We start from the raw sequence: 16,429 nt of genomic DNA, 5'->3' as shown, positions 1-16,429 counted from the left end.
ACCGTGACCCTTGTGTTGTATGTCTGGGCAGTTGGGCGCAAATTCCGACCACGAGAAACTGCACGACATGGTGAAGTATTTGGATCTGGAGATGCACTTTGGGACACAGAAGAGCTCTTGTAAGTTTATCTGCGGGCTTCACTCGTGAGATGTACACCTACCTATATACGCCATTAGCTTTGTAAAAAAGGGCTTTGACTTTGAACTAACAATCACATTTTTAGTGCTTGCTCCAGAGCCTTTACCACAAATGGAAACATTGAAGAAAAAAGATGTGATTGAAATTCTGTCCCACAAGAAGGCCTACAATGCATGTAAGTGTGCAAATGTGCACTGTGTCTTCACAATGTAAACTCGTCGTCAAATGTATTTACGAGTTAAGGTCGAAGTCGTCCGTAGTATTCTGTCGAACGAGAGAATGCTCCCGTTTCCCCCTCCGTTCTTCACCCAGCCATCCTGATAGCGCACCTAAAGTTGTCCACCGGAGAGCTGCGTCAGGTGCTGATGAGCATGAGCTCCGACAGGCTGGAGCCGTCGCACATTAAGCAGCTGCTGCTGTACGCCCCCGATGCAGAGGAGGTCAAAAAGTATCAAGAGTTCAGAGAGGACCCCGGCAAACTCAGCGAGCCGGACCACTTTGTGCTGCAGGTAGGGTAGCGTGCGCGGTGTCCGAGCGCCACAGACGGGCCCATCAAACTCGCATCCGACCTTTGAACACAAACAACGCACGGCATATAAGGTCAGGGCATATACATTCGCACAGGCACGCATACCAGAAGGAGCCGCACGATGTCCGTTGAATCAAAGCATGAAGTCGTGATGCATGAACTAGTGCCCCCTATTGAATCATGTTATTACTCTCTGTCTTGAGTTTGAGTTGAGTCACGCGTACTAGAAGCGGCTCCGACTGTCGGAGACAAATTCCTTGAGAGTTGTTTGGACAGACTTGGCAAATAAAGATGATTCTGATTTTTATACATTACAGTACTATAAAGTGCTATTTAAAAAAAGAATCGGTACAAAAATGTGTTGAACAGATTAATTGTATTTCTGTTCACTACAATAAGGAAAGTTTCTTTGAGATAGGGTACGAATTAAACCCCTAAGTCAAGGAACAACTCTGTGACGCTAACACGGGGCTTTGAAACAGTTACATAATGGTGTCTTTGATCTAAAATAGCTTGATTTCTTGAATTTTTATCTTGGCTTGAATGACCTTTTATATTGTTGGTGTTGGGCTGAAGTTGGTCCAAATTCTGTCCAAATGTGGTCAATTTCATGTTTTTCATAAATTGATGCAATTGGCCAGTGTGCATGTGGGTCTGTTATAATTTTTGAAATGATTGACCAATGTAAAGTGTGAAATGATTTCCTCCCTAGAACGATGCAAGCCTCATAATGGCTCAACAAAAAATGCTGCTTTTTATTTCTTTTTTTTGTTTGTTTTTGTTTTGGGTTTCCTTAAAAGCGACGGGTTTGGAGATGTGACGATTCTGACGATTTTATTTTTTTTTTGATGGAAATACAGCAGAACAGGGTCGATCAGCTATTTACATCAAATAATGTCTTTAGAAGTTAGTTTTATCCATACAAGTGCTTTAACACGGTTCAAAGACTGAGTCGAAAAACATGCAGTTAATACACGAAAGAGCAAAAGAACAATCAAGTTGAATCATTTCTTCATGAAAGAAAAATAATAATAGTACTGTTCTACATGTATAGGTAGTCCTCAAATTGGATATGTATATACGAGTACACGCTCACACACTGGTGGTTCATAGTCATAGAGGAACTTGAGTCACCGTAGTCACGATTTCATGTAAATGATCACCTTTTCATACCAATGAAAAACGACAACATTCGTGTCATGCATAAGAATCAAAAGAATACATACATATTCATGAATTGCCTTCTGAAAATGTTGTTTTGAAATTAGATGCTGTCAGTGCCTGAGTACAAAACCCGGCTGGAGAGCCTCCTGTTCAAGTGCTCTCTGCACGAGAAGACGGAAGAGCTGAGGGGAGCCTACGAGTGCATTGGCAAAGCCTCCGCACAGCTCAAGAGCAGCAAGAAGCTCGCCAAGATTTTAGAGGTGCAATCCGCGCTCCTCTTGCAATATTCGGACTTTATTCACGTTCTTTCTCACCTAAAATGAATACGGTATAGATTCTGTCTATATTGTATTTCCATAATGTCTTTTTCTTCCAGTAAACTGTAAAATGTTTTTTTCTTATATTCTGACATTATTCATGGCTTTTGATCGCTTGCAAATATGTTGAAGGTAATATAGGGATCGGTAGAGTGCATTCAAATTGTCTACATTTCTTAGCTGCAGTGATATTCCGCTAACTTTGTGTGTTGTGCTGCTTTCCGTAGTTTGTGTTGGCGATGGGCAACTACTTGAATAACAGCCAGCCTAAAACCAGCAAGACAACCGGCTTCAAGATTAACTTCTTGACCGAGGTACCCAAACCAGTCTGTGTCTCCCCGATGTTCTGGCAAACGTTAAGATGGCCAGGTGCTTAGTGAATGCCTTGCTTGTGATGCTTCGCTTGACAAAAGCAACGGTGGTATGTTACCCACAATCCTTTACGGCAGCAATATTTAAAGCAACAGATCACCGGTGAAATTGACAGACTACGCAAAGACCCTAGAGACTTTACAAATAACTTCTAAGTCTTAGTGAAGCGAAAATTTGCATCAATAATTCAAAGACTTAACATTACTCTCTCCGTACAGAAACAAATTGCTGTCAACAAAAAAGATTCAATACAGAAACGTGTGTGGGATCAAATTTAGAAGGAGAGCCAAAAAGGACTTTTAAAATGATTTATTCAGAAAACACAACATCCAAACACAATCGCCTGCAGGGCTGACATACAATCAGTGGCAAAAAGGTATTCCAAAAATCGATTATGAAGAGCACCTTGGAGCACTCTTTTTCCTTTGTTTTCCTTTTTTCATCTCCGCAGTTGAGCACAACAAAGACGGTGGACGGGAAGTCGACATTCCTGCACATTCTGGTCAAGTCCTTGTGCCATCACTTTCCCGATGTGTTGAATTTTTCCAAGGATCTCACCATGGTTCCTCTCGCAGCCAAAGGTCAATATTGACACGACGACTTCTGATCACTCAACCAAATGTCCTCAATTGTTATCGTTCCGTCGATGCAGTCAACCAGAGGACTATCGCAGCCGACGTGAACGACCTACACGGAACCATCCACGACATCCGCTCCGCCTGTCAGAAAATGCCCGCCACAGCCGAGGACCGCTTCGCCGCCGTCATGAGCGTATCCTTCGCCGCCACGGCGGAAATACGTCGACGGCTTACGGCTGGCAAAGTTGTTTTCATCACGAGCCGCGTCGGAGTTATGGTTGGGCTCAGGGCATCGGTTGTAACAGGGGGTGCCCACCGCCGGGCGCAACAAGAAATATTTTCTGGATCGTCAGAGTCTGATGCAGTCGCGTCTGCCTGCGCCTCTGTCAAAACGCTCATATAGGAAACAAGCTAGTAAAAACAACAAACATCAACGGGGCAAATAATGACAGAAAAGAAGCCAACAACTTCCAAGAAAAAGAGAGCTGTATTTCCGAGACAATATCTGCAACTCTACTTAAGATTTGTCGCGAGTTGACTCGCACGCACCAAACCGGCGCTGCGTGATATATTGCGACAGGCTCGCAAGTGAGGCCCGTTCTGGAAAACATTACCCCGAGATGGGACCGGCTCATTGACGAGAAACAAGCGCAGAGTTCCCACTAATCACAACAACTACATTCGGCGTAATGTGAGTGGAATGTAGATTGAATCTTTTGTTTTTGTTTGTTTCTATGGCGATACGTGAAACTGGTCCGTGGTGAAAAAAGATTGTAACAATGAAATCACTTAAATGTATAGTGGTTAAAGGCTGTAACGGCACGCCAAAAAGTCAGTTGGCTACGTAGCTTAGTTTTCAGATGGCGATTCGGTTCACATTGGGTACAGGAAGTGAACAAAATGCCGAAAGAACTGCTTCTCTTTTGTGGCAACTGGAATCGATTCGATGCGTTCCCACTGAAATAGCAACAGCTTTCATTTTCTTTTGAGGAAAGTGTAGCATCAGGTTTGTTTTCGTTTTAGGAAACGAAAGAGTGCAATACTGTGAATGATTCTAAACACTACAAATGGCATGCTATCTGAAGAGCCAGGGAGAGATTGCAATTTCACTATACTACTTTTTGGAGTTTTCTTTCTTTCGTTCTTTCTTTCTTTCTTTTCGATATGGCTAGCCATCACATCTGCTAGCCAGAAGCTAAGCCGCACTGTGTTTGCAGATGAGGCGTGTGGCTATTTCTTGTCACTTACCTCATGTTCCTTGTCGGAATCTTAACGATCGCCCCGTCATATTCCAAAATTGCGGCCGCATTCCGTTATTGTTTTTGTCAGGCCAGTTTTGAACAGAAGTCAAGAAAAGAATTGTGGCAACGACGCGGAGGACCAGCTCTGGCCCGCGAGCCGCGAGTCGGACACCGGCGTACGAGAGGTTACGGTCCCTTGACTTGGACGTGCGCAGACCTTTCTGGAGAACAGCCATCCGGCCGTGCAGTCCCTGGAGTCCCTCCAGCAGAGCTCCATGGAGGAGTTTTCCAGAACGGCCTCCTACTTCGGAGAGGACGGCAAAAGCACCAACGCGGAGGTCTTCTTCGGCATCTTCGCTCAATTCATCAACAAGTTTGAGGTGCTTTGTTTTCAGGGGCTATTTTGAAGTCTTATAGAACGCACTTTACGAACTGTCTGAAGATAAAACAATTGCAACATTGCGTTAGCTCAGTCCTAAACCTCCATTGCTACTTTTATTGTCGGTTTCCTCTCCTCGGGTTTTACTGCTTCGATTACAAAAGCAGCCACAAGCTTATCATCCGGTGACGCAATACAGGCACAGAGCTTACACGAAACCAATATTGCTGCCTTCAGGCTTGAATAGGAAAGTGACCGCAATACATGTTTGTTTGTTTGTTTGTTTGTTTGTTTGCTTGCCACAGAGGGTTCTCAACGATCAGCAGGCGGCCGAAAACCCAAAGAGCCCGAGAAGTCCTCGGATGGCCTCCCCGCTGGCCCGGTAGCTCCTTCGCAGAAGACGCGCATGCAGGCGCACGCGCACGCACACACACACACACACACGCACGCATTGTATCAACGAGGGGTGGGCAAAGTATGGCCTATGGGCAACATACGGCCCGCTCCGATCTACAATCTTCCCCACCAAGAATTTACATTATCAAAAGTCATCTAATAATTGTTGCATTATTTTAGCCCAAAAATTAATTCAGCAAAATGTCTTTCTTTTTTTGTTAATTATTCATTTATCTCATTAAATGCACAATTGATTAATTATATGTAAAAATATTAGTACAATCAAAAACATATGTATATGTTTTATTGAATATTTGGTTGATGATATAAACAAACAATTAGTGACGAGGCCCATCAGTTTCTTTGCAGTGTACTTCAGGTGGTGCACTTGCCTTATCCAACACCAGATTTGCAACAAATCAAAGACAATAGTGCTCATTTTGTTGATTGACACCCATAATTCAACAATGTTTATTATTATAGTATTTGTCGATTGCCGTAAGATGGTGAAGGTGAATCTAATGAAATGTTTTGTGAATGTGTCGAAAATATTGGACTGTACTGTTACGGATACGTAACTTGTTGCACTTTTATGAGCCGACGCAAAGCTTGTAGGAACATGAAAGATGGATGATGTATTCATACTGACAGTGTCCAATATTGTTTGTAAAGAGGTGCCAGCTGGCTTCACCTTTTAAGTTTTCTTTTCAAAGGTCGCTAAACGCCTACCCTTGTGCGGGTGTGTTGTAATACCGCCATAAAATCACAGTTAAGTGTAGCATAATGCAGAACTTGCAGACGACAAATGGAAATGAATATGCAGATGTGTTCCCAAAAGTGCGGCTTTCTCATTAGCTGATCGTGTGTATTTCTGTAGCAGCCCACCACACTGAATGTAATATAAGTTCTTAGATAAGTGTAGCTCCTATTCGGGATTGTTGTTTTCAAAAAAAAAAAAAAAAAACAAAGTTATGACAGGTGCCACTTGGCTCTGATATTTTCTCCCAAATGTTGTGGGTTAGACATAGCTGACAGTGGGGCAGTGTGCAATATGCTAATGTTTGCCTTGCGGGCCACACAACTAGAAGGAAAAAAAAAAAAAAAAAAAAAAATACGAGGATGCATATTTATTTTTTCTCGCTCCTATGAGAACTGTAACGCAGATGCGTTGACTTTTAATGTTGCTGCTGCAGCAATGTACGTAAATAGCTAATTATACGGCAAACCAACTCCTCTGATACAAGCCGGTGCTTCGTAGAACAAATAGTACGGCAAATACTTATTCATCGTGTATGGCAGACTATATTTATTTACCTCGTGTGCATCAGGCCAGGGTGGCATATCAAAAATGTAGCATGGTTTCAAACAAATAAAGGTCAAGCTTTGATTTGCTGTCAAGAATAACAGTTAATGTAGGCACAATACTGTACAGGATTTTCTTCCTGTGTGCAACTCACACTGCAGTTTGCTGGGACGAAGGCCAATCGTCACCATTCAATTCTGACAAAAGAGCTAGGAATATTAAGAGGAAAAAGTCTCAATGTTACAGGAATGAATTGATATTGATTCTTTTGACAGTGAAAGTTGGTGTAATATTACGAGAGAAACAATCCAATTTTGAGCGATTACATTGCTATTTTGGTTGCTATTGTGACAATAAGTTAAAAGTAACTTAGGCAATTATGCTCTTAGGCTAAGGAAATTAGAATTTCCCCAAAACCTGAAGTTTTTGAGTAATATTACCTAGTTTATGTAAAGTTTGACATTTAATATCAGAGGTGGGGTTTTTTTTGTTGTAAAATTAACAACTGTAATCTCAATAATTAAATAAACCCAAAAAAAACTTCCTTCTCGTGAAGCCTGAAGTTATTCTCGAGATATTGAGTTCAATCCAAAAAAAAAACGTTTTCCTCTGAACAGGAAAAGTTGTTTCTTGTGACACAATCATTCGTTTTCTTTTCTAAAATGATGGCATTATGCCCATGAAATCCAAATCATTTGTTGTGGTAAAACTTAATTTGAAATGTTGTTCCCGATATATTCCTACTTTATCCCCCCCCCAATGAAATGACTGGCATTGATTTTCTTTCCCCCGTGTCCCCGATGCACCTTCGTCGACATCTCAGTCTTTGGCATGTATTTTTTTGAACTGATGAGTTATCTCACCATGATAATAAATCATCCCCGTATTGCTCTTTTCCTTTTGCACCTACCTGGCCTGCTGTGCTTTTCTGAGCTGAAATATATTTCCATGTGTATTTTGGAATCTATCTTTAACAATATAAAATCTACCTGGGACAAAGTGTTTGCGCATTGAGCGGATGTGATTCCTCGTTCGAGGAGATGAACGAAGAGATGTGTTGTGTTTGATGCACTTCGTCCGGCGTGCGTTGCGTACGTGTAAGGGGCAATAAATCTTTTACATTTTAACTAATGCTCAGTGTGCTCATGTTGAAAGTGGAGTTTGATCTCCGGCTGCGTGAAGCGAGCGTCCCGTGTGTTCATCCTCCGCTAATTCTTGGCCATGCTTGTGCTTTGTTGAGAGGTGAGTTTACGTCATTTCTATGCCTTTTGACACATGACAGAGGTGAGCTGTTGATTCTGCTATTTTGCGATTGTTCTCGTCGTTTGTTACAGATGCGCCATGCTTACAAGTTAATCCCCTTAAATCCAAATAAACCGTAGGTTTAGTGACCCGTTGTCTCTTTTTTAAATGTGTTTTGTCAATAAATAATGGAGCTACATTACATTTTAACCACAATTGTTCACGTCATGATTGCTTCCAGATGGCCTTGGACCTTGCAGTAACCCAAAAAGGGAGCACGATGTCTACGACGCCGTCTCCAGGTGGAGGAAGTACTTCCTTCATAGCTGTGGACATCGTGGTCCTGGTGCTCTACTTTATGTTTGTGCTGGCTGTGGGCTTTTGGGTAAGTCGAAGAGAAATCGTAAGCATCAAACGCCGAAAACCAACATTGAATGCCCGTGACCTTCGATCTCTCAGGCGGCACTGCATTAAAAAGCGGCAGGATTGTGTAAAGGATAATTAAGAGTCATCTATGTGGTCTGAGGAACGCTTCAGAAAACCATCGTCATTTAACACCCTCGGTCGCTACATCGACAAATACAAGTTAAAACTCTACCATGCAAAGCAAAAGCCAACGACAGCCAGAAACGCCGCCGGCCGGCTCATCTGAGATGAACTGACGCAAAGTGGAAAAGTGCGCTGTGGTCTGATGAGTCCACATTTCAAATTCTCTTGGGAAATCATGGATGTGGCGTCCTCCGGTTAGCAGCGCAAAGTTCAAAAGCGGGTATCTGTGATGGTATGGGGGTGTCCATTCGAATTGGGGTTTGTATGTCATTTATTAACTAAAGCTTTATTTGAAGTTGATGTAATACAGTTTGATGTTTGTGTTCTTGTGTTACTAGTCCATGTGCAGGACGAAGCGCAGCACAGTGGATGGCTACTTCCTGGCAGGGAAGAGCATGACCTGGTGGCCGGTGAGTCCAACCAACTTCAAATGCAACCAGACTGACTCTTAGCACCTTTTATTCATCTGTAAGTATTTACAATTGTATCAGTGGTGTTTTTATATTGGGGAAACAAATTGGCTGCACTGCGCAAGAAATGTCTTTCTTTGCAAATCCCCTTCACACAGCTGAGAATTTACTGTAACGGCCTCGCACGTGGGAAAGGAGAGACACAGCTGCTGATAAAGTTTTCAGCCAACGCTACACTCTCATTCGCTGACATCCACATCACTCGCCCAGGCCAGGCGCCGCCTTTTAAAGCCATACACGCGCAAAAGTCACGGCTATTACGGTAGAGCGTGAGGATGGCGACCATAAATATGTAAACCTTACGTGCACATTATTGTGTAATGCTAAATCAAATTTGATCAGATGACTCGACTAATCGGTGCAGTGGTCGATGTTAAAAATATGAAAAAGCTTGGATTGAAGGTTTTAAGGTGCAGTCTACTTGTGCAGGTGGGGGCCTCGCTGTTTTCCAGTAACATCGGCAGCGGGCACCTCATCGGTCTGGCCGGTTCCGGCGCGGCAGCGGGAATCGGGGCGATCGCCTACGAGTGGAATGTACGATACTCCAAGTCGGTTACCCATAAGAAACGCCTCCAGCGAGCCTCGCCGTGCTCAAAGCTTGCGTGTTGCGTTGTGACAGGGAATGTTGATGGTGCTGCTGCTGGCGTGGATCTTTCTGCCCATTTATCTGGCCTCTGGGGTAAGATGATTCCACACGTGCATTCCTTTCCTTGCATCATTTTGTCCTGTTCGCTTCCTTCCAGGTGACGACCATGCCGGAATATTTACAGAGGCGATTTGGCGGGAGAAGAACGCACTTGTTCATAGCCGTCTTGTGCTTGTTTATTTACATCTTCACCAAGATCTCAGTATGATATTACCTTCTACTACTTGATTTAGTGTATCCGATTTTATACGACTCGATGTCTTGTGTGTGTGAGGTCAGGTGGACATGTATGCCGGTGCATTGTTTATAAAGCTGGCTTTGCAGTGGGACATCTACCTGGCTGTGGTGCTCCTGCTATCTGTCACTTCGCTCTACACTATAGCAGGTGAGCCCCCTCCTCTTGCCTTACTGGAGGAAACGGATTTTGCGTTAGTCGACAATATCGTTCATGTTACAACCCCGATTCCAATTGAGTTTATCAGTTTGAACATTCAATATCCTACATTAAATATAGGTTGAACATGATTTGCAAATCATTGTAGTCTGTTTTTATTTATGTTTAACACAACGTCCCAACTTCATTGGAATTGGGCTTGTAGATCCAGGTATTGGGTCGCCCTTCTTCTATTCTACGGTAGTATCTGTGACTTTGAGTGTGTGTGTGCGTGTGTGGCTTTAAAAGGCGGGGCCCAGCCTGGTGAGTGACGTGGGTGTCAACAAATGACTTGCCTCTAACTTGGTGGATAAATAGTTCTCTGAGAGGACAACAAAATCAATTGAGGGCAGTGTGCATCCATCCGTTTTCTCCTCACGAGGGTCGCGGTTTGCTGGCGCCTATCTCGGCCAGAGGCGGGCTACACCAGTCCATCGCAGGGCGCGTATAGACAAACAACCATTCGCGCTCACGTTCACTTAGAGTCTTCAATCAACCTACCGTTCATGTTTTTGGAATGTGGGAGGAAACCGGAGTACCCGGAGAAAACCCACGCTGGCACGGGGAGAACACGCAAACTCCACACAGGCGAGGCCGGGATTTGAACCCGGGACCTCAGAACTGTGAGGCATATGCGCTAACCAGTCGCCCATCGTGCCGGCAGGCCAGTGTCCATTTCAGTAAATCCGCCGTTCTTCATTTTGTGCCCAACAAAGCTACCGTTGTATCTTTTTGAAAGCTGTTTCAAGTCCAATTGAATGTGTTGTTATGTTCCTCAGGTGGTTTGGCTGCAGTCATCTACACCGACGCTGCTCAAACGGTTATCATGCTGGCGGGAGCGCTCATCCTTATGGGCTTTAGTAAGCACCCTAAAACGGCGTCACCGGCCATGCCGTGACATCTTTTTATGTTGACATACTTTGTTGTTGTTGTTTCTTTGCCTCCCCCGTTGAGGTTTTGCTAAGGTGGGAGGCTGGAACGCTCTGATGGAGGGCTACCTGGACGCCATCCCATCGGTTCGCGTCCCGAACACGACATGCGGCATCCCTCGAGAGGACTCCTTCCACGTATTCAGGGACCCGGTGGACTCTGACCTCCCGTGGCCGGGCGTCCTCATCGGCATGTCACTTCCTTCCATGTGGTACTGGTGCTCTGATCAGGTAAGGGTTTTTTTTGTTTTTGTTTTTAATAGAACAGTAACGTGGCGTCGCTCAAGGATCACGTCGAGAAACCTTATTTAGTCTTTAATTGCTCCTTTTGTCTAATTCATGTAAAACTTGTAGATTCATCATCTTATGGATATTTTAAAATATACACCACTAAAAAATGAATCAAATAATTAAAATGTGCACCACTGATGTTCGCAGCAGTTGTGATTATGTAGGGGCTGTAAAAAAATAAAACGGCAACATGTAGTGTCCCTTAAGCATCACTTTAGTCTTTAATTGCTCCTTTTGTCTTATTATTAAACGATAACACTTATAGATTCATAATCTCATAGACAGTTCTGCTGTTTTATCTAAAAGATGACACTCATAGAGTCATCAGCTCATTGATATAAAATATACACCTCTAAAAAAAAAAAAAATAAATAACTAAACTAAATAAAATCTGCACAACTGAGGTCCATTGTGGTTGTGATCACGTAGGGTCTGTAAAAAAATTTTTTTTTTTAAATTGACCATGCGGCATCCCTCAAGAATCACTACTGAGAAGCTTATTTTCTCCTCAATTGCTACTGTTGTTTTTTTTATGCTAAAACAGAAGGTCCTAGCATTTCAAAATGACACTCATCGATTTCATTATCTTATCCATATTTTACAATATACACCCCTTGAGGACAAAAAAAAAAAAAATGTGCACCACTGAAGTCCAGTTTGGTTGTGATCAGGTACCGTCTGTGATTTAAAAAAAATAAAAAAAGTGGCATCCAGCAAGGATCACTTTTAGAAACCTTATTTTGTCTTTAATTACTCCTTCTGTTGTATATAAAAGATTACATTCATAGATCATTTAAAATATCCATCACTAAAAAAAAAGACTAAAATAATTCAAATGTGTACTACTGCGCTCCACTGTGGGTGTGATCAGCTAGCTAGGTTCTGTAAAAACTAGACTATCTTGTGGTGTCACGCAAAATCACTTCTAAAAACCTTGTTATTCAGTCTTGTATTGCTTCTGTGGGCCGTTATAAAAGATGAATGATCTCAAAGAAATTATTCAAATGTACACCACCAAAAATAAATGTAGACAAATAAATCCATAAAATGTGCTCCACTCAGGTGATCGTGCAGCGCTCACTGGCTGCCAAAACGCTGACTCATGCAAAAGGCGGCTCCCTATTGGCCAGTTACCTCAAGATTTTGCCTTTTTTTACCATCATGTTGCCCGGCATGATCAGCAGGATACTTTACACAGGTGAGAAATGCTCATATTTAATAATCCAGTCTTCAAACACACAATTATTTTGTCATCCAGATTTAAGAGCATGGAAAATTGGTTGCATCAAGGCCAAGACAAAAATGCTGCACAAGTGACCGTGTGACATCGACACCGATCAAATAATACAGCGATAGGATTCTCGTTCTGTTTTTGCCAAACATTCCAAATGACCTGCATCCTTGCGCGTGTCTCTTTAAAGAGCATCATTTGAGATTATCATCACGTCGTCGTAACATTGGAGGATACACGACTAGAAATGAGAACATTAAACAAACATGCTAACATTAGCATCTCATTTTCATCATTAAGTTTCATGTTTTGCTCTTAACAGCAGATTGCCATTTGAAATTGTGTACAAAACCAAATCCTTCTCCCGCACGTTGAACAAGACCAAACGTTTCATAGAAATCGCTCATGTAGTTGTGCGTCTAATAACGAGCAAACTAATTGCAATCCCTAGTAGAGGTAAGGAAATACGAAATCATATTTTTCTATTCTCCCAATTAGCCCATTGATTTATTGCGTCAATGTCTAAAATGGGTTTGGCATTATTAAACCGCAATACAGTAAAGTGCATGTGGGGTGCAGGGATTATTTTGTCCACTTGGGGTCGCCATCGTGATGTTATGTACTGTGGTATCTGTGACTGAGCATTGAATCTGCATGCATGCAATGTAGTTGTCTCAGGTTAGCGGCTGGCTCTACCTTTTTTGTAATCAATGTATCTGAGCCATTTGATCAATCGTTTCCGTCCTCGAAAATGCAGAACACTTGAACACCCGTTTGGATCTCACCGATGTGCTCGGAAAATGTTTACAGATGAGGTAGCGTGTGCCGATCCAGAGTTGTGTAAGCAGATCTGCGACAACCCGGCAGGATGTACTGACACCGCCTATGCCAGACTGGTCATGGAACTCCTTCCCGCTGGCAAGTTCCACTCAAAACACTTCCTGTCCGTGCCTCCCCTCCCCAAAGTATCAAGCAAAACCATGTTTTGTGTCTTTTTCCAGGACTGCGAGGTCTGATGATGGCTGTGATGATTGCTGCGCTGGTGTCCTCCCTCACATCAGTCTTTAACAGCGCCAGCACCATTTTCACCATGGACCTGTGGAAGACGTTCCGATCCGCCGCCTCCGAGTGGGAGCTTATGATTGTGGGGAGGTGCGTGCCGCGTTTCCAAAGAAAACTTTGAGATCGTACTTACTACTTGCAGAATTGAATTGCACGGATGGATAGCAAATAACTCCAGTAATTCAATAATAATACCCCTATCCCCAGAGTGTTTGTGCTCGTAATGGTGGTGGCGTCCATTTTCTGGATTCCCGTCATCCAGGCCAGTCAGGGGGGGCAGTTGTTTATCTACATCCAGTCTATCAGCACCTACCTGCAGCCCCCCGTGTCCGTCATCTTCCTCCTGGGCTGCTTCTGGACCAGGACCAATGAGAAGGTAGAGCATTGTGTGGATTGTGGCGGGCCGTCCATTTGCTACCGAGACCTTCAGTGGGGACTTCATCCTCTCCTCTTAATCCCACCACTCGCATCACATCGCAATTATACTGCCCCCGGGTGGCCGCAGTGCATACAGCCAGGAGGAGCAGCACAATGCCCGTTGAATTGAAGCAAATAAATGTGACAACAACGATTTACTTATTGAGATTCTTTTAAATGATGCCACTGCTGTTTGTCTTAATAGTATAATACTGTCGAGTGCTGTTTTTCTTTCAAAACCCCATTGGAAAATATTTGTTGTTGTTCTACGAGTTTGTGAAAACGGGACGGATTAATGGCATTTCCATTGAGAAAATGCTCGGTCAACCAGCATAAAGATGTTGAGAGCGGCGACATATTCTCTTGTCCCGATTGTTTTGTCGGCCACCCCCAGGGCGCATTCTGGGGCATGGTGGTGGGACTGACGGTGGGCTGCACCCGCATGCTGTTGGACTTCATCTACCCGGCCCCGCTGTGCTTCGAGCAGGACGACAGGCCCGCCGTGGTCAAATCGGTCCATTACCTCTACTTCTCCACGCTGCTGTCGTTCATCACGCTGGCGGTGGCCGTTCCGGTCAGTCTGGCCACCGAGAAGCCCAAAGCCGAGCAGGTGACGACCGACGTCATGCTGATAACGTCTCAATGCGCTCGCTGACAAACAACAACAACAACAACAACATAGTTGCGAACAGAAAGGTACAGCAGTGGATATAGAAAGAAAGTCTGCACAAATGCCAGGTTTTTCTGAAATAAAAACATATGACTCCTTTAGAAACACTTTTGCATAAGTGTACACACCCTCTGAAATTGGGGGCATGGTTGTGCTCAGAATAAACATCACATCACATTTAAACTCATATTGGGAGTCAGCACACCTGCCAATATTTGAAGTGCCTCTTATTAACCCCAAATAAAGTTTCGATGTTCTTTACAGACATTTTCACCTTGTTTTCTGTTTGACAGCTTTTCTATTAGAGGAGGTGGGGGCAAAAAAAAAAAACCGGGGATCCAAATTTTGTGGCGGTATTGACTCGAGAATGTATTTGTTTCATTCTTTTAGATTCATGGTCTGACTTGGTTCACAAGATGTGCCCCAATTGAGGCCAAAGAGCCGCCCTTGGAGGAGGTAACAGGTCACCAGATGGAAAGGAAAGGAAAGGAAGAAGACCACACAAGAAAAGGTCATTTTATCTGGAATTATTGTTATCATCTATTCAACCTTGGGTCATCCACTGCTTATTTGCCACCTCCCCTCCACCCTCCAGATTCATCCGGCTCGCGTTCCGGCGTGCGACATCAGTCCAGGCTGGCTTCGGCGCTCTACTGGCTGTGCGGGATGGAGAGACGGGAAAAGGAAGCGGAGAGGAGCCCCGCGACGCCCGTGGCCCCTGACCTCAGTCAACTGAAAGAAAATCCGTGTCTGAAACAGGTGGTCAACGCCAACCTCATCGTTTGCCTCTCCGTGGCCGCGTTCATCATCGGCTACTGGGCTTGAGCGGGCGCACCGCCGTGCTCCTCAAACATGTCTTAAGGAGCCTGACGGCCTACAAGGTTGTGTACTCTTTTTTTTAAAAACATTTCCGCCTTTCTACTAAACTAAAAAAGAGGTGCTTTGAAAAACGAATGCTTTTATAACTTCAATTTGAAGGCAGGATACTTTAACGTGTTAAAAATTAGATTTATTTGCACTTTCCACTGCCCCTTTTTGGCGTGCCGCAAGGGAGTTGAGCCCCGTTGGGGGGGGGGGGCAATGATCACTTCAGAGATGGCAAAAGTACTTGCACTTTGGACTTTAAAAGTACAGATACTTCTGTTAAAAAAAAAAACACAAAAAACCTCAGGTAAAAGTAGAGAAGTAATGATTACACTTAAAGCTTTTTTTGTTAAAAAAAAAAAAAGTCATTTTCACCCGAGCCGATGACACAATGCTGATGAAGCCATTCAGCTCCTCTAACATCTTGCTGTATTTGTCAGTATCTTACTTTTTTTTTTTTTTTTCATGCTAAGTGAATGCCCTATTCATTTCCCGCGCTGGCCCGGTTGGTGGCGCACTGCAAATGATGGCACGGAAATGACGCATGTCCTTCAAAACGTTGTCGAATCACATGCATTGCCTACGTCATATGCATAAGCGATGGCTGTTTTGTTGTAATGTGGAATTCGAGCTTAGGGGGGCGCCAAAAGTTACTATAGCTTTAAGTAAAGAAAACTGAAATGTACTTCAGTACAAAAGGTTACGGCCCATAGTGCAACAGCGTTCTTTTTTTCTTGTAAGTACAAATAGCCCTTTAAAAATGAATATTATCAGCTCAAAATGCTGCTTTGGAATAGGCTGATGGAAAATAAAACTTTATGGTTGAAGTTCACGTGTCAAATATCTTCTTCAAATGCAAAAAAAATACAAAGCCTCCAATCTAATTTGTTGTCTAATTTGCACTAAATTGATGATTTAGTTTAAATCCACGAGATGTGTGAGGGATTACATATTCAAGCATTCACAGTTTGTCGTTTTTTCTACTCAAGTGTAGTGTACCAGGCATCTACTATTTGCCTTGATTTGTACAAATGCCTACTTTACAATATGAATTTCTTTTTCTTTCTCAGCTGTGTGTCCCGATTAAAATGAATCCATGCTACAATACAGCAGCGCCGTCAGCTTTACAGGTGCGACACCTAAAAATCAGCCATCGTATAGCAAGTTATTTCTTCAACGCGCAGCAATTCGTGTTACAATGGGCCCT

The 16,429-nt window shown here is 43.3% G+C and overlaps 2 protein-coding genes across 11 annotated transcripts in view; both read left to right on the top strand.

The window, feature by feature from the left end:
• grid2ipa (glutamate receptor, ionotropic, delta 2 (Grid2) interacting protein, a) overlaps positions 1 to 7,327 on the top strand; it is a 29,893-nt gene extending 22,566 nt beyond the window's left edge. For 8 of the 9 annotated variants that reach the window (XM_061749366.1, XM_061749367.1, XM_061749370.1 and 5 more), the window contains 9 exons: positions 32 to 119; positions 225 to 314; positions 452 to 648; positions 1,937 to 2,092; positions 2,377 to 2,463; positions 2,973 to 3,102; positions 3,174 to 3,292; positions 4,556 to 4,720; positions 5,025 to 7,327. In XM_061749366.1, the coding sequence (XP_061605350.1) occupies positions 32 to 119; positions 225 to 314; positions 452 to 648; positions 1,937 to 2,092; positions 2,377 to 2,463; positions 2,973 to 3,102; positions 3,174 to 3,292; positions 4,556 to 4,720; positions 5,025 to 5,105 (1,113 nt within the window). In that variant the 3' untranslated portion in view covers positions 5,106 to 7,327. Of the gene's footprint in view, positions 1 to 31; positions 120 to 224; positions 315 to 451; positions 649 to 1,936; positions 2,093 to 2,376; positions 2,464 to 2,972; positions 3,103 to 3,173; positions 3,293 to 4,555; positions 4,721 to 5,024 lie in introns of those variants that run through there. The other variant, XM_061749374.1, reaches the window with a different exon arrangement.
• A 156-nt stretch (positions 7,328 to 7,483) lies between these two features.
• Positions 7,484 to 16,331, top strand: slc5a11 (solute carrier family 5 member 11). 2 transcript variants are annotated; one of them, XM_061749394.1, is made up of 16 exons: positions 7,484 to 7,660; positions 7,902 to 8,045; positions 8,548 to 8,619; positions 9,109 to 9,213; positions 9,299 to 9,358; positions 9,423 to 9,527; positions 9,605 to 9,710; positions 10,538 to 10,618; positions 10,713 to 10,918; positions 12,041 to 12,176; positions 13,020 to 13,127; positions 13,211 to 13,361; positions 13,479 to 13,647; positions 14,083 to 14,298; positions 14,749 to 14,869; positions 14,954 to 16,331. In XM_061749394.1, exons 2-16 carry the CDS (start codon positions 7,902 to 7,904, stop codon positions 15,181 to 15,183), a joined length of 2,010 nt encoding a protein of 669 aa, XP_061605378.1. In that variant the 5' UTR covers positions 7,484 to 7,660; the 3' UTR covers positions 15,184 to 16,331. The 2 variants fall into 2 exon arrangements, with proteins under 2 accessions (XP_061605378.1, XP_061605377.1); XM_061749393.1 differs by having other exon boundaries at positions 9,109 to 9,358; positions 9,600 to 9,710.
• The last annotated feature ends 98 nt before the right edge of the window (positions 16,332 to 16,429 follow it).

The sequence above is a fragment of the Phyllopteryx taeniolatus genome, chromosome 16 (genome assembly GCF_024500385.1).
Source record: "Phyllopteryx taeniolatus isolate TA_2022b chromosome 16, UOR_Ptae_1.2, whole genome shotgun sequence".
Lineage (NCBI taxonomy): Eukaryota > Metazoa > Chordata > Actinopteri > Syngnathiformes > Syngnathidae > Phyllopteryx > Phyllopteryx taeniolatus.
This window is presented reverse-complemented; position numbering and strand designations above follow the sequence as displayed.

Coding starts and splice junctions, on each gene's coding strand:
- slc5a11 (XM_061749393.1), top strand. CDS start 7,902: ATGGCCTTGGACCTTGCAGTAACCCAAAAAGGGAGCACGATGTCTACG. Junction 9,359..9,422: donor CCATTTATCTGGCCTCTGGG/GTAAGATGATTC, acceptor GCTTCCTTCCAG/GTGACGACCATGCCGGAATA. Junction 13,648..14,082: donor GGACCAGGACCAATGAGAAG/GTAGAGCATTGT, acceptor GGCCACCCCCAG/GGCGCATTCTGGGGCATGGT.